Here is a 20,036-nt window from a genome sequence, read left to right as displayed (position 1 = left end):
GACACACAGCTAAGTGACATCCTGAGCCAAACCCAATAACTCTTTAGATCAAGTGTGGTCCAAGAAAAGGTTTAAAAATCATTGGTACTTTATTGTGAGGGGTTCAACTCCCTAGAAAGTACATTAATATATTTTAGGCCTTTATTATCATCTCAAGTTTTTCCTCCATTTGAGAAATGAACATCCTGTAGAATCTTAAGTCATTTTATGAGTTATTTGTTAAATGTTGGCTTAAAATCATTTGGTTTATTAAAGTTTCTTCAAATTAAGGAGTTCTACGGTTTAAAATTAAAGGACAAATTAAGTTTACTAGGTTGAGGTGTTTGTTTCAAGTGGAACTCGGATTATGGGGATATTTTTTAATGGATTTTGTCAATGTGTGTTTGGTATCACATGATAAAATCGGACAAATGAGAAAAAAGTGCATTTATTTATTAATTTTCTCAGGCAGACAGCTGGTTGGAGGCTGAACGTAGCAGGAACTAATGACAACCAATACGCCCCGCCCTTCAATCTCTCGCTCTCGAAAAACGCCTCACTCTGTCACCATCCATCTGAAACATCCATCTCATAAAACCAACAAACACTCGATTAAAAAACAAAAACAAACGCTCTGTTACATCCCACCCCCTTTCAGAGGGAGGCGGAGCAGTGGCTTGTCCCACTACTTCTCATTGGTCTGCCGAAAATGACAGGCACGTGAGGGGGCGTGGTCTGCACATCCTGTCCTCCAATGAGGAGATGGCGGAGCTAGTCCGAATCTGAGTCGGTGGATTCCTCTGAGGAGGTCTGATCTTCGTCATCATCTTCATCATTCTGAGGAAAGACTCAAATTATTATATGGCCGTTCAATGTATGCAACAGATTCATCTACATTATCATTATCTACATTTTAAAGTTTTTAATTTCTCTGTACTTAACTTTTTGTTTGAAAATTACAATGAGATTTTCAACATTTATTTACAGACTAACTGTTGAGCTTGATTTGTCTCAACCTAATTGATCAAGTCCTGATGGATTCTATTAGCAGCCTCGAAAATTAACCTGCTCCCCAATGTATTAGATGTGTTATTTTTCACAAAAAGATTTGTCCTTATGGTGGGAGAAATATTCAACAGTAAACATCAGTCTGTGTTACTGTGGAATTGTTGTTTTTAATAATCCAATCAGCCAATCATAGTCCATCTCACTCCAGACGGGAGGAACAACGTAAAGTGTGTCTTGGTTTTTACCTCGTCATCATCATCATCACTATCTGTGGTTCCTGATGTCTCATCATCTTCGTCAGAGTCTGATGACTCACTCTTCTCCTCCTCCTCGTCCGAGTCGGACATGTCCTGCTGAAAGGCCTTTGAATGTTAGGTTGAGCTGTAAATTGTTTATGAGTGTATGGAATGGAATTGTGATCTGGCTGAATTGTAACACCCCCTTCAGACCGTTGTAACTGTGTCAGCAGGTGAAGGTGGAGCTGATTTTAAGACTTTACGTTGGTCCACAGTAAACATCAGAATCTGGTTTAATAATATTAATAAACTAAAGCTTCAGACACATGGAGAGGAGAGACAAGTACCAGGAACAATAAATAAAAATACTCAAGAGTACAGAGTACGTAGAGTAATTGGTGTAAATTGTGACTTCCCCTATTGGCTTACGGTTGTTTTGTATGTTTTGTAGTGTTTTACCTTGGCTCGGTACGCCATGGCCCTCTTTCCCACAGTAACCCCTGGTGTGGTGGCTCTCGAGCTGACTGCCTTCCCCTTCGCTGTCACCCGGACTTTAGCTGCAGGACTGCTGCGAACTTTAGTGGTGCTGCGACGTTTCTGAAAGAAAAACAAAAAACTCCCTGAGTGATCGTAACTAACTCATAACATTACTGCATGTTCTGTATACTGGGTTACATTACTACGGTTAAGTTAGATCGTGTCCATAGGTGAACACCAGGGACAACACCCCTCCTAGTCTTTAAAGAGCAAATACACGTTTGACATCACAATGATAACTCAAACGTCTGTTTATTCTCCATTTTTCTGTGTTCAAATCCTTTAAATCATTGTCTGCTTTCCTTTCCTTCTGCTTCATAAAAGCTGGCTAATTATCATAACGCTAACATAAACACTATGCACTGACACACTTTATAGAATTACTGTTGAATGTTGAGACCTCATACAAACAGGTTTATTATTATTCGAACAATAAAAATAAGCTTGGTTGGCCTTTGGCCTCTGTACACCATAACTTCCAATTAGAAATCAAACAGTCAAGATGGGAGAGAAGTCAAGATTCTCAGCTTTAATTCAAGGGGTTTGCCTAATTAACCACCCAGGTATTGGTGCCATTTTTATACACTCATTAATAATGGAACAAATGGCTCACAAGCAGTTTCATGGTCAGATGTGATCTGTTCCCTCGTTACTCCATGAATAATCAAATAGATAAATGACCTGGAGGTGGTTTTCAGTGTCACATTTGCATTTGATAGCTGTTTACTAAAAATCTGAACGTGAGGTCCAAAGCGGAGTCTATGAAAGACACTTTTAGGCTAAACAAACAAAATAAATCCACCAGAGAGAGAGAGCAGAGTGACCAATAACAACAGTTTGGAAAATTCCTAAAAACAAGAGACCAGAATTCTCTCCATACTGAAGAAGAACCGTTTCACAACAAAACCCAGTCAAGAAGACTCTTAAGGAGGAATGCATGTCATTGTCAAAGTTTATAGTCAAGAGACGGCTTCATGAATAAAATACACAGGTTTCACGACAAGATGCAAACCACTGGTGATACTGTAGAACAGAAAAGCTTGATTAGAGTTTTATCAGAAAACACCTGTACTTTTTGGACTGATGAAACCAAGATTAACTTACAGCAGAATGATGGGAAGAGAAAAGGATGGATAAGGAAAAGAACAGCTCATGGTCCAAAGCATCATCCTCATTATCATACAAACATGAGGGAGAAAATGTTATGACATAGTCGTGTATGGCTGCAAAAGGAACTGGGTCACTGGTGTTTGTTAATGAGCTGACTGCTGATAAAAGTAGCAGGATGGATTAAAGTATATAGGACAATCCTGTGCTCAGATTCGGCCAAATTATGCTAAACTGATAGGACGCTGCTTTATAGTGCAGATGGATAATGACTCAAAACATACAGGAAAAGCTGCGCAAGAGTTTCTTACGACAAGAAATGGGCTATTCTTCACTGGACGAATCAGTCACCTAATATCAGGCCAATAAAGCAGCTTTTCACTTACTGAAGACAAGACTGAGGGCAGCTGCAGTAAAGGCAAAGCATCTGGAGGGAGGTTCTATTTGTGCTGTTCATGCTGCAGTTTCTCCTATGTCTGATGTTTAACAGAGGGGGGAGGGGCAGTTCCTCCGTACACACAGCAGAGCTGCAGCCTTCAGGGGAGAGGAGACAAAGCCCTGCTCAGGTGAGACACCATCCTTTTACTGTACTGTTAACATATCGCTGAGTAAAAAGCCTGTCAAACAAGCATAAACGTCCAGGAAAAACAGTAACATCAGCTCCGCTCACGATCTCCATCCACGGTCAGTATATGTGTTAACACAGTGAGTTTGTGGACAAATCACTTAATCCTAATCATAGAAAACATAATTATATTCGATAAAAATTGTGGCCAATTAAAATGCTGAGTGCCTTACTAGGCACAGTGGGTGGTGAGCAGATAAGTTAATGTCAGTGAGGAAAAAACACGCTGTGTATAAACACAGATTGTTCACTATTTGTTGGGACAGTTAACACTATTTAGTCATTTCCTTCGCTACTTGTGCAGTTTTCTGCAAAAAAAACAAACAACGTCTTTTCATGTTTAACTCATTCATTCATCAGGGGTGGTTTTCAACCCCTATTATTTGTGCACGTTGTTGAAGACTTATTCAGAAACTATCTGTCTTTTTACACACGCACAGTAATTCTGTATTGAAGGGGCCCATTTAATATACCAGGTGCCCTTCAGATTTTTTGTCCCGCCCTAAAATAGCCCAAGCCCACCACTGCTTGTGTCCCATTAGCTACACTGCATTAGCAGTTTAAATCAAAATTGTAGTTTTAAAAATAACATTTTAACAAAAGAAATGCACAATAATAGAAGAAAAGTTTGTTAAATGTACCTTGAATTAATTTAATTGTGCTAAGTCCTAACATTAGCTACAGCGGGGATAATGTAATGTCTCATGCTAAACTGTGGTGATATTAGTAGCAATATAGAGATAAAACACTAAATATTTATATATATGATTATTATTATTATCTTCTTTAGATATTGATAACTAACTAACTTGTCTCCTATCAACTCCTTCTAACACCTCAAATTCAAGTCGTCTTCATGGACGTCCCTAATTCTTTAGCACCAGAAGACATGGTTAAAGCAATTAAGTCCTTCATTCACTTTCCGCCATGTTTCACTAAAAGACTCAGAGCTAAACAGACAATTTTGAAGCATAAGCTGATAAGGGACAACTGTTTGTTCTTGGCTAATATTATGTTAGTTTAATATGTAGCTTAGCAACCCCCACCCCCTTGTAAAACCCCACCCTGACTCTAGAAAACATTTTCGTTTATAACAAAGACAAGAAAAAAAAAACTCACAGAGGAGGAAAACTCTTTATAAGCAGCTCGATCCTGAGGAGACAGAGACTGAAAACATAAAGGAGAAGAGGGTCATTAAAAACTTTCTTAAGTTTTTGTGTCTATAATCAAGTGATAAAGCTAACGTGTCAGGAAAGTCTCCGAAAATTACACTTTGTAATAGTTACATCATAAAATGGTGCTGAACTCTGACCAGTATAAAGGTCGACTTCACCAATTTTCAACTTTTTACGGCTTTAGTTAAGGTTGTACACAATAATGCTTTTAAAATTCCCTCTGACCTTCCCATTTTAAAATATTTCTCCACTTCTAGCTATAAAAAATCCTCCAGATGACATCACCGTGAGGCGTTTTTCATCATTTAACAGTTCAGATGATGATTTTGAAGGAGCTCTGGAAAAGCAGGTTTCTCACGATTACACGCTCCATAGTGTGAGCAGCGAGATAACATAATTTGACCTGAATGTTCCTCCAAGTGATATCATCCGGAGGCCTTTTTGAGCTAAAAGTAAAGATATTTTGATATAGCAAGTTTCAAAGGGAAGTTTATTGGCACATACTACCCAAACTAGAACCAAAAGAAGCAAGTTCAAAATCAGGGAACATGACACGTTACTGAGAAGTTTTATTTGAAGCAAAGATTGAAACTGGATAAAAACTGATTTGAGAGCTGTAAACAGTTAATGGGCAGACTGAAGCCGTATGCTGACTCTGCTGCAGCTAAAAATAGTGGCGGACAGCACCCTAGTTAATTACCTTGACCCAGGCCTCCAGCTCAGCCTTGTACTCCACCTGCTGCTCCTCCACCAGCTTCTTGTACTTGTCTTTGTGACTCTGGCTGAGTTTGTGCCACCTCTTCCCGATCTCCACCATCCGCTCCTTCAAGCTGAAGTGATTGAGCTCACCGTTGGTCAGCAGCTCCTGGGAGAACATCTGATACCCGCTCCTATTGGACCAAACAGCAGCAGGAGGGACTTAGTGCACGGCAACTCAGTGTACAGCCTACCTGATTTTTCTACAGGCCTCCACCAGTCATCATCTAACGTCTAACCCTCACCCCACATGCAGACAACAAACCCAGTTTGTGGTGTGGATCAGGTGGTTACAGTGCTGCAACTAAGAATTCCTTTGCAACCCCACATGCACTTTCCCCATTGACCACAATGATAAAAGTCCAGAGTTCACTATGACATGACTGCTGCTGAAAACACTGAAGCAGACTAAAGCAAAGTGATCTCGACCAAGGTTGTTAGGTGATAACAGCAATTGGCTGCATGAGGTCAAAAGTCCGTAAATTCTAATAGGTGGTCGGATAGAAAGTTCAAACATTAAATCTTAAACTGACTTTACACATAATGAACTTATGTCCATTATGTGAAATTATGTAGTAGAGTGTTCATTTCTACGGCAGCTTTAAAACATCTGTCTTAGCCCTTCCTGCAGATGTTTGGTAAAAAACAGATTGTCAGACTCACACGGGAGGTTTCTTTGGTTCTCCATCAAACTTAGGTTTCCTCTGACCCTGAGCCGCTGCTGGAGTCGCCCTCATATCCGATAGCTCCCTCTGCAGGATGCCAGCAGTCCGTACAACACAGAACAAACACTGAGATCAATAACCCGTCCTGTCAAACGACAGCTGAATCAAGACTTTTTTGAAAAAAAAGCTGATGGATTTACTGCCAGAAAGTTGGATTAGACAGAGTTTAAGTCTGATGTCCCTAATAAAATGGTAACTGTGTATATGGACGTGTCGTTAATGTGACGTAGAGGTGAATGCTGTGTGGCCTCAGCAGGTGGGGGTGGGGTGGCTCACTGACCACAGGTTGGTACTGAACCTCGTAACGCTTCTGGTCCTCTGCTGCCTTCTTGATCCAAGGAATCTTCTCTTTCTTCTCCATCGATTTCCAAGCTGCTTCCATCGCCACTTGGGCCTTCCTGCGGTCGCTCTGTGAAGCAGCAACATGACCAGCATCACATTAAACATTTGTTTCACTGTCTGGCTGAGCTGCAACAGTTCATTCTGACCTGGCCACTTAAAACATTTAGACACAATTTTATTGGGCAATAAATTCTGGACACAAACTTTTACACACGTTTTATTTCCAGCTGCTTCACAGTAAAAAAAACCCTCGTTGTTTAGGCAAAAAAACTACTTTTTTTATAACAAATAATTAATTAGAACAATGAGAACAAGCTGATGGGGGCTTTTTACTGTAAAACAGCTGAAGGTTTTTTTACTATGACGGAGCTGGAGGATTTTTATATTGTGAAACAAAGGACGTTTACTGCAAAGTAACTGCAGACTGAGTATTAGGGACTAGCCTGGCACTGTTTAGCTTAGTATAAATTGTAAATTTCCTCATGAAATTGTCTCAAGTTTAATTTTAAATTAATTTGACTATTTAATCATCATTAAACATGAAACTTTTAAATAACTACTGATGAAGCTCACTCTGTATTTAGCCAGATAATCTCCGATCACACTGTGTTGCCACATCTCCTCAGCTGTTTTTGGCGTCTCTGGAAGCTTAGCAGTTTTCTTTCCATCCCGCCTTTCTTTTGGTGGTCCAGCAGGTACCCACGGCTCTGGCTCTGTCTCCCGACCCCGCTCCTGGGATAGAACAAACACAGACACATTTTAGGCTGGTTTATGGGATTTACTTATGCTCAGACAGACATGGATGTCCGTTTGCTCTGTTTTATCTAAGGAGAGTTAGGAGACCTTGACCGAAGGAGATTTGGCTCTGTGTGGGCTGGAGGCGACGCTTACTCCCCCTTTGGCTCCTCCTAGTTTTTCCTCTGTCAGGACCCGGTCTCTTTCCTCCTCTGGAAGACTCTAGACAAGGCCACATGTCCATTTAATTTAACAAGTTGAAAGTTTCTGATATGTTATATTGCAAAGAGTTGTTTTTACCAGTTTCTCATTTAGTTTTTATTATAGTCATCATGCTCCATTTAAACAGTAACAATCATATTCAAGTCAGGCCAATTAGAGATAACCCACACAAATTCACATATGTACATTTCTCAGTGAATTTAATTAAGGTGTCATGGATTTGGCTGAAATTCCTATGTTGAGTAAAATCTAAAGCTGTACCTGTTAACTTTCCTCTTCCTTACTGTCACTACTATGTTCTTCAGAATAGACTATTTGAAGATGATACAGGGATTTACATTAGGTGTTCAAATCCAATTTAGTAGTGATTTCAAATTTAGAATAACAAAAACCAGTCGATGAGATGCTGACGTACCTCAAGAAACCTCTGCAGGTCGATATCATACTGCTTCTTTTTCTAAATAAACAGACAGAAGTGGGAGTTAAAAGCAGGTCATATGAAGTGGGCCCTGGTCTGACAGTGTGGTGACACCAACCTGCTCACAGCGTTTCTGAAACATGTCCTTCTCTTTCTGTGTCATCATTTTCCACTGTTTACTGCAGAGTACCATCCGCTCCGTGCTGGGAACGTCCTTCATGTTCACCATCAGCTCAGCGCAGTACAAAGAGTACCCGTTACTAAAGGAAAATACACACATTAGCGTTTTCTACTGTCCAAAACCACGCACAGCCTTTACTAGCTAATATGGTTATCAGGTCATTAGTGTCCTGTTTGAAAGTTGTTTACAAAACTCCTAATATGTTAATCATTAGGTTTTTACGTCTAGTCTTTCAATTACTTCACTAAACTGTTCACAAACCTACTATAACACAGTACTCGAGGCACTGAGACCCCCGAGGGTAGCTGTGAAATCCTACGACTGATGTTCGATAGTGATCTCAGATAAACAGATCATTTCAGTTGGGTGTTAAGTAAGTCAAGGCATTCCTGTATTTTATTGATTTTGAAATAACAATTCACGCGTTGATCAGTTCCAGGCTGGACTACTGCACTACTTTGTACTCTACTGTCAATCAGTCATCCCTTTCTTGTTTTCAGATGGTTCACAACGCTGCAGTTCACCTCTTGACAAATAGACAATTGAACATATATAACCCCAGTTCTGACCTCTCTTCACTGGCTTCTGTTCTCAAATTGATTTGAGGTTGTAGATTTTTGTGGTGTTTTTGCTGTGTCGGCCCCTAAAGTTATGAAACAGTTTACCCCTGAATGTCACATCAGCCAAAGCCTCATTGCTTAAAACTTAAAAATGTATTTTCTTTGGCTTTTAAAAGGAGCCTGACGCTTGGTTTTTAATTGTAGCTTTATGTGATCTGTGTTTTTGTTCTATTGATTCTATTTTACTTTTATTAACTTATGATCTTATGTTCTGTGTAGGTAAACCGGACATTGTTTTTAAAGTTAAAAAAGATTTTATTTGACTAGCTGAACCACCTGACCCAGACTGGCAAAGACCTGGTCCAGCTTGATTTGATCAGTTGTCACCAAAATCACTTTATTATCAGCTTAATATTAATGGGTTTTATGTTGTGTTCACTAGTGGTGTGTTTATTGTTTGTTCATTGTTAATCTGGACTTACGGTGGTGGTTTTGTCGGCCGCCCATCAAACTTGTCCTTCAGCTGTCGCTCTGCTTTGGTGAGGACAGACCTAACGTGATCATCTGAATTTACATCTGGATGAGCTTCATGATACACTCGCATACTGTCCTACACAAAGACACACACATTCCAGCTGTCAAATCCTGCACCCATGTACTGTTCCTGCCGATCCTGGTCTCCAAAACTATCAGTCATGAGTCAACAGTAATGATTACTTTGACAATTAACCTGTGTCCAAACAGTTGCTCAAATCTAAACTGTTTAAGAGTCTTTCCAAGGATTCACGACTATGAGCAGATTGATTCTGCTGCATTACTTCCTTCAGTCAGGTTTAATTACCCTTAATGGTTTAGATAAGCCCAAACTAGTTCAGTTCAGTCAGGTCTGGTACCTCGTAGTCCTTCTGGAGCTCCAGGGCCTTGCTTATCCACTTGAGTCTCCTCTTGTCAGACAGCTGGGACCATTGTCTCCTCAGGGCTTCCTTCAGCTCCTTCTGACTCACCTGAAACAAACAGACTGGCTGGTCAGATTCTTGACTCACCTGGATAGAGCATGGACCCGACTCGAGCCTGAGCAGTGGTGGCCAAGCTTGACCCAAACCTGACACAGATGAGTTTTGTGCAGTGTTTCTTCTAGTAAATACACAACACGCCCATTATAGACTCATCATGTCAGTGTGTACACATTTACAAGTACAGTTATTTTTCCTAACCTAAATGAGCAAACCTGAACATGACTTTACATTTAGTCCGGACCACATGACTTTATCCACAGTGGTTTCTTAGTTCTCCTCTAGTTCTTTTCACACAAACAAACCAAGAGAAAGGTTGAACAAACTGGTGTAGAATTATTGACTGGACAAAGTGACGTTTGCTGTATCTGTTTAATTTTCTGTGAAGAATTCACTTCAGACTATAAACAGTCCGTAGAGATCCAGACCAGGTGTTACTGATCGTGTGTGTGTGTGTGTGTGTGTGTGTGTGTGTGTGTGTGTGTGTGTGTGTGTGTGTGTGTGTGTGTGTGTGTGTGTGTGTGTGTGTGTGTACCTCTGGGTGCAGCTTCATGTAAGTCTTCTTCTCATGGTTGTACCACAGCTGTTGAGGAGTTTTCGGTTTCTCTGGCAGGTCTGACTTCTTCCTCTCCTCCATCAGTTCTGGATGATCCTCCCTGCAGGTCAGCTGTATTAGCTCTGCTAAAGCTAAATGCTAATAGTACGTACACACACTTCAGTGTAAACAGTTTACAGTGAAGCAGCTTTTCACTGTGCCCACATGGTGCCCACAAACATTAATGCTTCATTCACAGCAAGCTATCAGGTTACAGGTCAGTTAAATATGTAACCGTTGGCAGCTGTTAGACTGTGAACTTAGATAAACTCACTTGAATCGAGCCATGTTCTTCTCAAATTCTTCTTTCTCTCGTTGAAACTCTGTGATGTATTTTTGCTGCAGGAAACAAGAAGTTTCAACTTTATTTATCCTGATGGAAACTGTTAGACCACCAAGTGTCTATATCAATACTGACGAATAATAATAACAATAATAATAAAATCAAAAATGTATAGTCAGTGCATGCAGAATTATTGATAATAATTATTGTTATTAATATAATACCTTCAGTCTTGTCAAACCAAACATTTAATTTGGCCTTACAAACATACAAAAATAAAATGAATAATATGACTATTTAATGAGCTTCATGCTGTATTTAAACTATTGTTGAACATTTGTGTGATAGTCCAGATTGTTCACTCTGAACTTCTTTTCTATAGAAACATTAATAAAACTTAAACATCTCTCTAAATGGGAGGTGTAGAGAGTCTGGATCAGACCTTCTTCTTGTCAGGCAGCTCCTTGTACTTCTTAGACAGGATCTTGGTAAGGTCCAGGTTGCTCATCTCTGGATGGATTTTGGCATATTTGGCTCGTTTCTCCATGAAGAAACGAAAGTATGGAGTCAGAGGTTTCTTAGGGAAATCTGGGTGAGTCTGTTGGACAGGGTGGAGGTCAAAGGTCATACAAATCACTGTATTATTGCTTATATGTTTATGTGTTCACTGAAACATTTCAAAAAGTGAATAATATATCAGATTTAATGCAATGGGTGAAAAATATAAAGGGGCATGATAAAATAATTAAGAATTTAACTACAATTACCTCACGTTTTTACTTAAGTAAATGTATTTAGTTGCTCTCAAGCACTGTGGCCTCATAGCTTGGTTTAGTAAAGTGTATCTTAGTTAATCTCACCTTCAGTTTCTTTCCTTTGTATGGGTTCTTTACAAACTCAGTGGCATCAACAATAAGCTCTGTCATGGTTCTGTATTTACGGACCTGAAACATAAAAACAGGAGGAGCTATAAAATGTCTTATTTTGTCACTAAATAACAATTTTTACACAAAGATTTAAAATTTACTTCACACTTTTACCCTTAATATTAGAACAAGGTTTCAAATGTTTTACAGTTCACAGTACAGTTTAACTGTTGTTTAAAGGGCTGATAAGATGGGCATAAATAAGCAGGTCCTTTAGTCTCAGCACCTCAGACGAGACTTTCTGCCACTTCTGGCGACACATGTCTCCGGTGAAGCTGCCGAAACAAACTTTCTCCCAGTCGAAGTGAGACTCTGTGGTTTTATACTTCATGGCATCTCCATCTGGCAGCAGACTGCGAATTCTCTCCAGCAGAGTCAGACAGTCCTCCTTACTCCACTCATCTGTGCACATTCAGACATGACATTAAGGAACAATACCATATTTTGCTGAATACCGCTGTGTGGGGAGGTGTGACAAAGTTCTGGTCTCAGACTGTGTAAAACCAGTTTAGAAGCTGCAAACTGAATTAACACTGACTTCATCTTCATGTTGTTGATTTTAAACATATTCGATTGTAAATTAAACAGTAGAAGGTGTTTGAATGTCTCTGAAACCCAGTTCCCCTCTGTGTTCCTGCATTTGTTCACTGCTCAAGCACAAGTTTCAACATTTAAGCGACAGCAGAGACATTTTACAGCCCACATTTTTCTTCTGCTCCACTATTTTAGTTTATAGAATGGAATAGTTTATAGACTTTGCACATTTCTAGTAGAATGACAGGTTAATTCCATCCCTGGGAGCATTAGAGAGAAAAGAAATAACAACAATAGAAAGGACCAAATCAGCAGGAACAGGTTGTGCACAGGTTGAAATAATCTGCATGAAAATGTAATAAATGTGAACCTCGGTGTTCCATAATTTTAAAGCTTTAAGGTAGAACAGCCAGAAGTACAGAACTAATATTGTTTGTCTGTCCATGATTTTCCTAAGTTATGGCACAATTGTTGTTCATATAAACAGTGGAAATATGAATATAGTAGTAATAGTATGAAACACTGAATTAAAACGAAGCCTCAGTTTAATCCTGCAGCGCTGCAGTAAATCTTCCTGCAGGTGAAAATGTTTGTGATCAAAGTTGATCCACTAGAGTTTACTTGAAAAAGGATCACTGACATTTGGTTTCGTAGATCTGAAAAAAAGGGCTAATGCCCCCACCCATTCCATCAGGTGATCGGGGTTGGGACAAATACATACAAGTTGATAGGAAGAAGCAGGTTTTCGAACCCAAATGTTTGTGTCCGAGGCTGGATTGACATTAAAAAGGAGCTGAAGATGAGTGAATCACTCTCGAGTGCAAAGTGCAGATTGTTATTACTGTGTTTTACAATGTCAGCGAGAGAAAAAGGACCGTCAACAAACGGACTGGTGTGAATGTCCTTTATTTGGAACTATCATTGTGTTTGTTTATGCAAATAATTCTGTTTTGCTATTTTAGGTTAAAACAAAAACGACTGAGTTCATTCAGGTTTGTGCTGCTGCTGTACAGTTAAACTGAGAACTGTTCTTGTTATTCTGTTCACCTATCTATCAGAGACCACTCAGGTGACATCACGGCAGGTGGTCTTTACCTGGTTCACTCTTTATCCCGGCGGCCGCGGAAACGCTGCTGCTGCTGCCGTTCATCGTGCAGCACCTGACGGGGACGAGTCCGCCCCCCACACACCTGAAAACACAGCAGAGAAAACACGTGACGGGTGTTAATGTATTTCCCCCCCTCAGTTCAGATGCCCCGTTGCTCACACTGTAAGCCTGTTTGTAAGGCGTATCTGACGGTCTCGGTCATGTCAACCTGATGCCTGATGGAGTATCAGCCTGAGCTGAGCCTGTTTTCTCACTGAGAAGGACTTCAAACACAAGACACCGTCCTCCGGGACAAAGACCGGGACTTGTTTCTGAAGCCTGTATGATCCATGTCCGTGGTTACACGGTTTAACAAACTGGACACGGGCTGTCGTACAAGGTTTCACCAAACTCCATTGAAAAATTTGTCACCTTAAAACAAATGTGCACATGTGAAAATGCAGCTTATGATTTGTATCTGCGAGCGGCTCCTTAGCTGGACATAAATCTAAACATTTTGTGTAGCTCATCTTTTAGTTAAAGAAACACAAGGACCTAATGTTTCCAAAACCTGCTCCTCCCCGAGAGAGACACGGAGGGCGGTATAGAGCAGATCGGACTGATTCAGTTTCAGAGTTAGTTCAAATGAAATTTGCTTGGTGACTGTTTACGTGCCAAACTCGTCAACGATTCGTGTGAATACGGATTTTTTGACCAAATATCAGCCGCTCTTTATGCCAACATCAGGATCTGTGCATATAGCTGGACACGCATGTGTGTTTACAGCGGGAATCTTGTCGGGGTCGCTGTTAAGTGAAACCAGCGGGCCGCCAGGCTCCAGCTGCCCCGGTAATGGCGTCCGTCCTCCGGCAGGAGTCACCACGTAGCTTCCGCTGGCACGCTAAGAGCTACAGGAGACTAAGCTAACGTTACTGTTTTTGGTTAAATGTGGAAAGTGCGAGACAAAGTTAGAAATTGCAAACACGTAACAAACCAAAAATATTTCAAAGACACGAACAAACGGCTCAGTTTGAAGAGTGTAGCTTGATAATCGCCTTATTTAGCAAAACTGTTAAAATGCTGAAATCCGTTGACATCTGCGCTTTAGCTACTAAACATAATGAGAAAAAAGGGGCAAAATTCGTTGCGGGATCGCTGATCGAAACACAGCAGCTCTGACGTTTGAGCTTTTCGGTGCCGAGCGGGCTGACGACTTGCTGCTGCCCAACAAGCCTTCACTGCTAAGCCGCCATGAATTTTGTAGAGACTCGGGGACAAACGGCCAGAAAACCCAGGAAATCTGTTTAAAATCGCAACTTACTACTTACCTTGTGATTTAGACAGAAACCCGGGGTGTTAATGCACACCACTGTGGTCGGTTGGATTATTTCAGGACTTTCAAACAGTGTTTTTTTCAGCCGTAAACCCCGGGGAGTCAGGTCGAAACGAATCCGACAAAAGGAGCGTCTAGTCCGGTATGAAACTCCGCCCAGCGCCGCAGGGGGAGGAACTCCGGGGGAAAACATGAGGACAAAGGCGGAGGATGAAACTAGAGACAGCGGCTAAACAGCAGCCAAAGCCGCTGAAAACTACTTTACATGGAAGGAAATTATTTTAAAGAACGTGTCCTAAATGTTCTTCAGTTTTTTGGAGAATCCCACCGGCACCACGTCCTCCTCTGAAACTACCCTGCAGACTTTAACCTGGTCCGAGTCCAGATGCTGAAGCGGCGGGGAGACAGAGGACTGGGGCCCGGGGACCCGATGGCCAGCCGCCGACAGAGATGTGGCCGGGATGACGCGGAGGGGGAGCGGCTGCCAGACTGCACTAGGCTCCGGCAGGAGAAAGTCACCCGTTCTCGTTCCCCGGCCTGTCGCGGTGCTTATCAGCAGCTCGGAGACGCCTGACTAACCCTGCGTCCTGCAAGACAGCAGCCCGCATCCGCATGGCATCCTGCCCGCTGAGAACGGACCGTCTGCCGGGTGTGGTCTTCCCGAGTCACCGGTGAACGCCCTCAGAGAGCCGCTTAGTTCAGGTCCAGTCACTGATCGATCACTACGTCAAACTGATCGATACACCTGTCCTCAGCGGAGCTCCCCGCAGGTGTGTGTGTGTGTGGCTGGGGGCTCTGTAATCACGAGCGATGTTAGTTTTACGTACAGTTCCTGCAGAATCTTATTAAACCTTTAACTGGGTTTCTCATTGAACTTTGTCCCAAAACAATTGGAAAGAACTGGTCCGGGCCATGGGGCCCTCAGGGTGTGTGTGGCCCCTGTTTACCGCCACCTGCTGGTCAGGATGTTCAAGTAAAGAAATGGGAATGAAGGTTCAAACCTGGATCCCACAGTCTCTCTAAAATTTCTTCTCCATTAATTACTGAATCCTTCAGTCCAGGATACATGTCCAGTCTCAGTGGTCTTCTGGATCACTGGTTAGGGTTCAAAGTGATCACACAATAACTGAACTGGCTCTTACTAACCTGTCAGTTTAATTTTCAACATGTCTGTTCACTCCAAGCACTATATCATAAAATTGCTATAATTAACCCTTAATGTCCCCTAAAATGCACACATCCCTGAATTAATAATCAGCCAAAGATCTGACTTGAATTTGAAACCCCCTTAAAAACCCGTGATCTGTGGTGTAGGAGGTAGAGCAGTTGTCTACCAATCCCAGTTGTTGGTTTGATCCCGACCTCCTCCGGTCACATGTCAAAGTGTCCTTGAGCAAGACACTGAACCCCAACTTAGTTGCTTGCGGTGAGTGTTGGAAGCTCCCCCGTCGGTGTGAGTGTGAACGAGAAGCAGTATAAGGCGCTTTGAGGACCAACGGGTAGAACAGCATTATACAAGTGCAGACCATTTACCATTTTCAGTGAACAAAAGGTTTGATGAGTTTATATTAAAGCGAGGGGATGGTTTACTGAAATATTTTTCATTCAAATAATTATAAACAGGGAGTAAGTTTAGAATGTACAAAGTCATATTAAAGAGATTTATTTGTACCTTAAACATTTCAGGAGTTTAGCCAAAATTTACGGTAAGTCAATTGTATTTTTATGTGGGAAAATTAAAGGACACAGTGTCAATAAGTAACTGATGGCATGTTGTTATGAAAATGCTCTTAAATTATTAGAAAGTTGAAATAATGGGATAATTCTTTTCTCATTTCCTTGTTTTCTGCTTTTGATATGGTTTGAAAATGATTGGTCTTTAAATATCACATCTGCTGTGATATAACTGCCACTGTAGTAGTAATGTATATTTTCTAAGCGACTATATGAACCTATAAGAATTTTTTTTAGATTTTTTACTTTTGTTTTCCAAAGATTCTTATGACGGAAATGATGAAAAGACAAACTGAGTTTGTTTCTAAATATTTATTGTTGATGGTGGTTTAATCGTGGTTCTAGTGTGTGCATGTCCTGTTCTGTCCCGCTTCTATCCCGGCCAAACCAACAAGAAAGCAAGTGCAACACACTTCCGGGACAAAAGGTCTCTTTTGTTCACGTCATAATTCATAATAAATCAAAAACTAGGATCTTTAAACTACAGAAACAGTTCTTCTCTTAACCTTAAATTGTCTCCTCCACTTGTGTCTTGTCCTTTCCAAAAGAAATTAGATGTCCTTTCTTCCAACCGTCATTGACATCTGGATCTACAGCTGTTCTCTGCTGTTGAAATTGTATTTGTTCTTCTGTGTGTAATTCTGTGTACTCTTCAAATAAAGATGCACCTTTAGTACAACAGAGCTGTGAATTTGGAGTTTCACAAAGCATCTGTCTTTTTATTAAAAACCTTTTGGATTGTCAACCAGGTTTTATTTTAAATAATATTCATGCGATTATACCCTGCATTTATTTGTGTAATTTCTTTGTCATTCAGTGTATGATGAGTTTATCAAATACTGCTGTCTCTAACTATTGAACTAAACAGAAAACCTCAAATTTAGGTCTGTTTCTAATTTTCTTACCTATTTTTTTTTATGCATTTGTCATTGTGTGGAAAAATCACTAGGAGGCTGAATTGAGGTTTGAGAATCACTGATCTCAATATAAATCCACCAAATCACCACAGCTCACTATCAACCACATAAGAGCCATTGTTGAGAGGTGATTGAATTCATTAGTTCATATTTACTGTAACGTGTAAAAAGTTCATGGTTATTTAACAGTTTCTAAGCCACCTAAACTGGGCATTTTATTACTTCTGATCCAGCTCCGGATAAACAGAAGATAAATGAATCAGAAAATATAAAATCCAAAGTCTGTAGTGATATTACGTCTGAAATTATTACAGGATTTGTCACAGTATAAACCTGAGCTCTCAATTTAAAGTGATCAGCTGCAGTGTCCAATCACAAACGTATCTCCAATAAGGGGTTGTGTTCACTCAGGTTAAAGGCTTACGAGAACGATGCACCTATGTTTCATCGCTCATGTCTCCTCCAGGCAGCACCCTCACCCCTCGCTCCTCCAAACAGAATTAAGAGAACTGAGACGTTTGTAATGTGATGGAATCGACTAAGGAGCAGAGAAATAAGGTAATGAGAAGCACCCACAGACTCTTTAAGAAATCCACATAAAACTTCAGATTGCACAGTTCACATTTATCTGAATGTGTGAATGTGACTTTATTTAGCATCTCAACTATCTCAGGTAATTTTATTGCAAGAAAACCATGTGATTGTGTTGTGATATAGTAATGTATTAGAGATCATTACAGTGTTTCTTGTCTCCTTGGTGAATGCAGTATGCTTCCAGCTCCACACATTCACATTCTTCATTCATGGATAAACAAGTACACAAAATTATATTATACAAAAAATTATGTTGAAGATTGAGGATTCCCAGATCTGTTGCTTCTTCAAAGTCAGGTTGAGCTTGTTATCCTGGGTCCAGAACTACAATCTTAGACCCACTATAAAATCTCCACCCTTAATGTATAATGTAACGTAACAGTAACACACAGGCCCCAGTTTTCAGAAATTTATTGTACCTTTACTTTTAGCTGTTCCCAGGTTCTTTTTGCACTTGCTTGCTCTAAATCTAAAGAGCAGATCATACAAAAGATTTACTTTCAAATCAGTGAATATGTTTCATGGTGGCAGGAGGGACCGACATTTACTATAATTTGTCAGACACTTTTTGGCTCTTTCTGTATCTTTACATTCCAAGCTAGGCTAGCAATCTTTGTGCTAAGCTAACCATTTTTAAGGCTGTAGAGAACACAACATGATTTATGTTCATTTAAAATACACAGAGAGATGGATTCAGATACAGAGCATTTAGAGACTAGAGTTAGGTCTGCTCTGCAGTAGTCCTACATCCAACTTCCTGAAAGGGTCAGTAAACTGCTATGTACTTCACTTTAACCAGCACACAATACCAGAGGGACTTTGCAAAACAAACCACTTGTCACCTACCTTGATAACTTTTCTCTTAAAGACGTAAAGAGTGCTCAGTGGCTTACTATTTCTAGGAGTTAGATCCAGGACTCAAGCATGATAACATTTCTGTAGCTCAGCTAGTCTTTGTCCTTACAGCTCTCAGGTCATCTAATTGTTTTAACTGAATAAAACCTAAATGTTAAAACACAGATCATAATCTGTGTTTTAACCTTTAGTTTACTGAGGTTTATTATTTTGCCTTTAAGCTAATATCTTAGACTGCTTGGCTAAAACAAGGTAGAAGGATCTGCAAAAATATTTCTATTTAAGAATGAAATTAAGATTGTACTTTGATGTATTAAACTAATCAGCTTTTCTTTTGGGTCTGTTTAATAACAATCTAAATGCCATTTCTGACTGAAACAAAATTCAAATAATGAAACTGGATTCTGTAGTTGAAATAATCCACATGAAGTTAAACAGAGTTTAACTTTGGTAAATGCCAGCACTTCATAACAATTTGTAAACCAGCTGTGGCCAGATAATGACCCTATAAATGATTAGCTAGCATGTCAGCAGTTACCTGTTAGCAGCTAGTAGTCAGCTAATGTTGTACTGACCTCATATACGGTACATTGCCAAGCTAACAACAGTTTCAACAAGACGTGTGTATTTACGTAAATGTTTTTTACTTGTACAAACAACAAAAATAACCTTCACAAGAAGACACACAGACCCAGAAGATTTAATAAATGTTCCTCTAACATTGTATCTTTATACTGTGAATTGTACAGGAAGTTATGCAGAATTAACTGGATTGCATAAATATTAAACAAGTTATATGAGGCTAAGCCCTTCTATAAACTCATGGTCAGAAGACTAAACAGTAAATATCCAAATATTATTATATAATATTCGAGCTACCAAACGCTGCACGCTCAGCTGATTCTCTCCCGATATTCAAAAAACAGCTGAAAACTGAACTCTTCCGCATCTTCCTATGCACTTAAATCTTTAATATAAAAAAAAAAAAAAAAACCTTTCTGCTCTCTTGCACTTGTATCTCGTGAACTGTGAACACTTTTCTGATAGGACTTTGCTTTGATGTTTTCTTCTTGACTTAGATTTTTGCTGCCTTGTACATCACTTGTAAGTCGCTTTGGATAAAAGCGTCTGCTAAATGACTAAATGTAAATGTAAATGTAAATATTCAACAACATAAAGAATTTTTAACTCCACCTCGCCACTAATCCACTGGTTGCACAAAACAAAGTCCCCTTCATTAATTACAAAATGGATTCTGTTTCATAGTAAGTTCTGTATCAAGTCTAGACGATGTTAAGTGAAATTGAAGTAAGCAGCTCAGCTGTTAAACTGTTCACCTCACCTTTTACCTTTACAACAGTTGATAGACCAATATCCAATCTCCTCTTTATTTATGGAGACTTTCAGTCATGATTTAGAGTTCATCACAGTACAGAAACTGCACTGGTAAAAGTCACAAATGATCTTCTCATGGCCTGTTAGATCTTAGTGCTGCATTTGATAACATTGATCAAAACATTTTATTACAGACACTAGAACATGAAATTGGGATTAAATGA

At 40.0% G+C, this 20,036-nt stretch overlaps 1 protein-coding gene across 7 annotated transcripts; it reads right to left on the bottom strand.

Annotated features, from left to right (window-relative positions):
- Positions 1–407: 407 nt before the first annotated feature.
- On the bottom strand, positions 408–14,766 carry ubtfl (upstream binding transcription factor, like). Of its 7 annotated transcripts, none has more exons than XM_067529293.1 (20): positions 14,373–14,762; positions 13,053–13,147; positions 11,650–11,825; positions 11,358–11,441; positions 10,940–11,095; positions 10,489–10,553; positions 10,155–10,275; positions 9,500–9,610; positions 9,089–9,216; positions 7,984–8,125; positions 7,863–7,904; positions 7,334–7,447; positions 7,064–7,222; positions 6,429–6,557; positions 6,087–6,175; positions 5,368–5,557; positions 4,612–4,659; positions 1,683–1,820; positions 1,233–1,337; positions 408–816 (listed from the first exon to the last, which is right to left on the bottom strand). In XM_067529293.1, the coding sequence occupies exons 2-20, from the start codon at positions 13,105–13,107 to the stop codon at positions 751–753; spliced, it is 2,118 nt and encodes a 705-aa protein (XP_067385394.1). In that variant the 5' UTR covers positions 13,108–13,147; positions 14,373–14,762; the 3' UTR covers positions 408–750. The 7 variants fall into 7 exon arrangements, 6 of the variants coding, with proteins under 6 accessions (XP_067385394.1, XP_067385395.1, XP_067385393.1 ...); XM_067529294.1 differs by having other exon boundaries at positions 1,233–1,340; positions 6,447–6,557; positions 14,373–14,761; XM_067529292.1 differs by having other exon boundaries at positions 1,233–1,340; positions 14,373–14,760.
- Positions 14,767–20,036: the final 5,270 nt, after the last annotated feature.

Source organism: Channa argus, chromosome 14, assembly GCF_033026475.1.
Source record: "Channa argus isolate prfri chromosome 14, Channa argus male v1.0, whole genome shotgun sequence".
NCBI classification, from domain to species: Eukaryota; Metazoa; Chordata; class Actinopteri; order Anabantiformes; family Channidae; genus Channa; species Channa argus.
This window is presented reverse-complemented; position numbering and strand designations above follow the sequence as displayed.